Below are 3,572 nucleotides of genomic sequence, written 5' to 3' on the forward strand. Positions count from 1 at the left end.
TTTATTAATTAATATAAAGTAAAAAAAACCTTTTACTTTATATTATTAAGTTGTAATAATCTTTATATTGCTTTTATTTTACTTACTTTTATTATAAAAAATTCCAATTATTATTATATAATCAAATAATAGGATTAGTACAATAAACACAGCTTAAATGATCTATGTAGATATATAAAACTTTATTATTGACTAACACTTTCAATCAATTCTGATCTTCTTCAGGTCAATTATGTTCTATAAATGGAATGTGTTGAAGAATGTTACAAAAATTTAAACTAACATATATTGTTATATAATGTGAAAAATAATGTATAATTTTAATAATTATAATTTTTTACTATATTTTTTCACATTATATAACGATATATTAGTTTTAAAATTTTGTAACACATTCCATTTATAGAACATAGCTGACATAATAAAGATCAGAAATAATTGAAAATGTTAGTCAAAGTTTCAATTTGAATCTACAAAGGCTATGTTGTGTTTATTGTACTATTATCCAGTAAGTAGCAGTTGTTAAGTTGAAATAGGACTAGGGCTGATGCTCTTTTACCTTCGACATCTTATATATGGTGCGTGTCCAATTTATCAGAAATACAAATTCATATTACATTCATAGCTTTATCATTTGTAAAACTTTAATGAAAATAAGTAAAATAAACAATTGAAATACTTTTGTAACAAAAAATGATATTGAAGGAATTTTTAAGATATGATTTTCCAAATACATCATATAAATACTTTTAATTGCATTCAATTCAAACCACAAATAATTCTAAGATAATATTGAAATCATAAAAATAACTATTTACATGAAAATATTTTAAAATTCCATCTATTCTTGCAATCTTTGATCTTGTATCTTTGCACAAATTTAGATTATTATGAGTGATTAATTAGTTATTATGAGAAAGATACTAGTGTACTATGGCTTATACAACATTTATTATGTCCATTATAGATAGATCTAACTCATAATAGTCAATCTGTATAGATGAGAATATTGGAGAACAACGCTTCAGGCTATACTATCTGTCTTAACTGCATTCAAGGCTGCAGTAAAACTGCTGAAAACACCAGTTTTCACTTGATCACTAAAACACTGCCTATTCAATCTGTCAACCCAACAAGTATTGTGTTCATGAGTAGTTCATTTTTTACCTTCAAAAGGGTGCTGATGACTGATTGGTATTTTTCATTGTTTATGGTGTATCAGATTGAAATATCCAAAACATTCTTTAATATTAATACTGCTAACTTTACATATCATAAAACTTAGTTTGTCTATACTGTCAAATGAAAATTTTGGAATAAAGAAATAATAAGACTATATATTTAAGCAGAATCACTTTGACGTTCAAGAAGGGTCTCGTTTTCATTCTCCAATCTTCTTTGGTATTGCTGCTTTTGGGCATTGTTGCGATTGTTCAAACTTCATAGCCATGATACATTTTCGATGAAATTAACCTATCTAATTTCAAAATTTCTCTCCATTGCGTGTCGGCCCGGGTTGAATTTTTGTTGATGTGTAACAAAAAGTTCCCATTTTTGAAAAAATAATTGTGGCTATTGTATCGTCCAAAATTATTTTTTTATTTTGCACAATATACAGTTCAACCCAATTATAATGTCATCGAATGTAACGACAACCCTAATATAACACCAAATTTTTATCGGTCCTATGATTTTACTATACTATATAATGTTAAAAAAAAACCATTTGTAACAACATAAAACTGTTTTAATGTCATATTTGAAGCACTCCCAAATTTACAAAATTAGATTACAAATTTTATTTAACATAGAAGAAACTATGTGTTCAGTCCTAAGGTCAGAGTTTATTTCTTAGAATGACTGTAAGTGGTACTCTCCCCTACCTGACTTCGGTGGGGTGAGGTGGCTGTTTTGCCTGTTTGTAGAAGAGGGTCGCAATTTTGCCATTTTGTATTTTATTGTGACTCGATTCTCGGTTCCCTGACTACCTACAAGTCTGGATTTTTTTATGCGCAAATGATTTGGGCACCTAATACTCTTTGCCAAATATCAACTCTTGACATGTACTCCTTCATACCTCTATGCTGGTAAGAACATCGGGCAGTACAATTTTATAAACAAGACATAGTCCTGTCAAAAATAATTTTGTAATAATTTAATAGAGGCAATAAAAATAAAACATCTTTTCATATTAAATGATTTTATAGTGACTTTCCATCCACAGATGGTAAATTTCTCAAATACTAATTTAAAGATGTTAACCAAGCCATATTATTTCTTAATTTGTTAAAGCAACCTTATCAAACTATTTAATTTTGCAAAACATATTTTAAATAGCTGTTAGAATAAACACTTGTATATGCTTTCTGTTTTCATTTTTATTGATATATTGTTCTAATGTTTTGTATGTCTCCTTTCTTGGATGTAGCCAATAAACTAACAACAACAATTTAAAATTTTTATCACCAACTAGTAATTAAGTTTAAAATTAAAACTGACGACTAAGTCTGTCGAAATAGCAATTACCACTTATTCACTTTCACCGTTCTGGAATACAACTTTTGACAACTATATGTGGAGTGTCGGTCAAGGCGAGTGGTTGCTCTTCTCCACCAATGCTCTGCATGCAGTCGTGCATTTTAGCATTTGCCATCACCTGCATCAAAAGTGCCCACACCCTCCTAAAACTTTATAACACCAAGTACTCCACAAGCAATCAAGTGGACTACTCAAAGTCAGTATAGTCATAGTCTTAGCAGAATGAACAGCACGACTCCCGATTGCACCCTGTAACTAGGGAGACTATACCTCGCAAACGGTCACATACAGAGGTATGGTTCCATTAACTTTTTTGCTCCTACGAATACAGTCTACATCTCCGTTAGGATCCCAAAACTGTCAATCGCATCTGCAACTGTACCCTTTTTATGAAACCTTTTTCCATTTTCTAAGTAACATTTACTTGCAATAAACAAATGTTTACTACTTGTTCGTATGTCTTTCTTTTATACTAATTTAACATTTCTAATAAAAGCATTTAGTAATTAAAAGATATCAGTTTACACAACTTACAATTTTCAATAAATCTTTTAATAATAAACATTTTGACATTCACCTTTTATTTCTTGCAATTTTTTAAACTGCTCTAAGAAACTGCCATCGTTTTTAAACGTATTCAGGCCGGTATTTGACATTCCTTCCGTGGAATCCGTTTCATATTCACTGAAAATAATGAAAAGTTAGCCAAATGAAAATGGCATCACAAAAAATATCCTCACTTCATCAATGATATAGGCTTAATTACCTGGACTTTTCACCTTGATAAACCTTTGCTTCAGCTTTTCTCTTCTCTTTCCTTCGCTTGTCTTCCAATCTACGTTCAATTTCTCGTTTTTTCTCTTCTATAACTTTTTCTTGCTTAGTTAATTGCGATAATCTCTCGCTTCTCGGAACTTCATTGGCAAGTTGATAAGACATTTTGTCTTCCCAACGCTAAACATAATCGCGCGACAGAGCTGCCAGCTATCGCAACGTCGTACGTAATAAATTATTATTATGTTAAATTATATATA

General features: G+C 29.9%; 1 protein-coding gene across 1 annotated transcript in view; it reads right to left on the reverse strand.

The window, feature by feature from the left end:
* LOC111631469 (SURP and G-patch domain-containing protein 1-like) overlaps positions 1-3,527 on the reverse strand; it is a 47,509-nt gene extending 43,982 nt beyond the window's left edge. Inside the window, exons 1-2 of the mRNA XM_023375714.1 lie at positions 3,305-3,527; positions 3,116-3,222 (exon numbers count right to left, since the gene is read on the reverse strand). Of these exons, the coding sequence (XP_023231482.1) occupies positions 3,116-3,222; positions 3,305-3,477 (280 nt within the window). The 5' untranslated portion in view covers positions 3,478-3,527. The remainder of the gene's footprint in view (positions 1-3,115; positions 3,223-3,304) is intronic.
* Positions 3,528-3,572: the final 45 nt, after the last annotated feature.

This window comes from Centruroides sculpturatus, unplaced genomic scaffold (genome assembly GCF_000671375.1).
Source record: "Centruroides sculpturatus isolate CEXI.00-Female unplaced genomic scaffold, Cexi_2.0 scaffold519, whole genome shotgun sequence".
Taxonomy (NCBI): Eukaryota; Metazoa; Arthropoda; class Arachnida; order Scorpiones; family Buthidae; genus Centruroides; species Centruroides sculpturatus.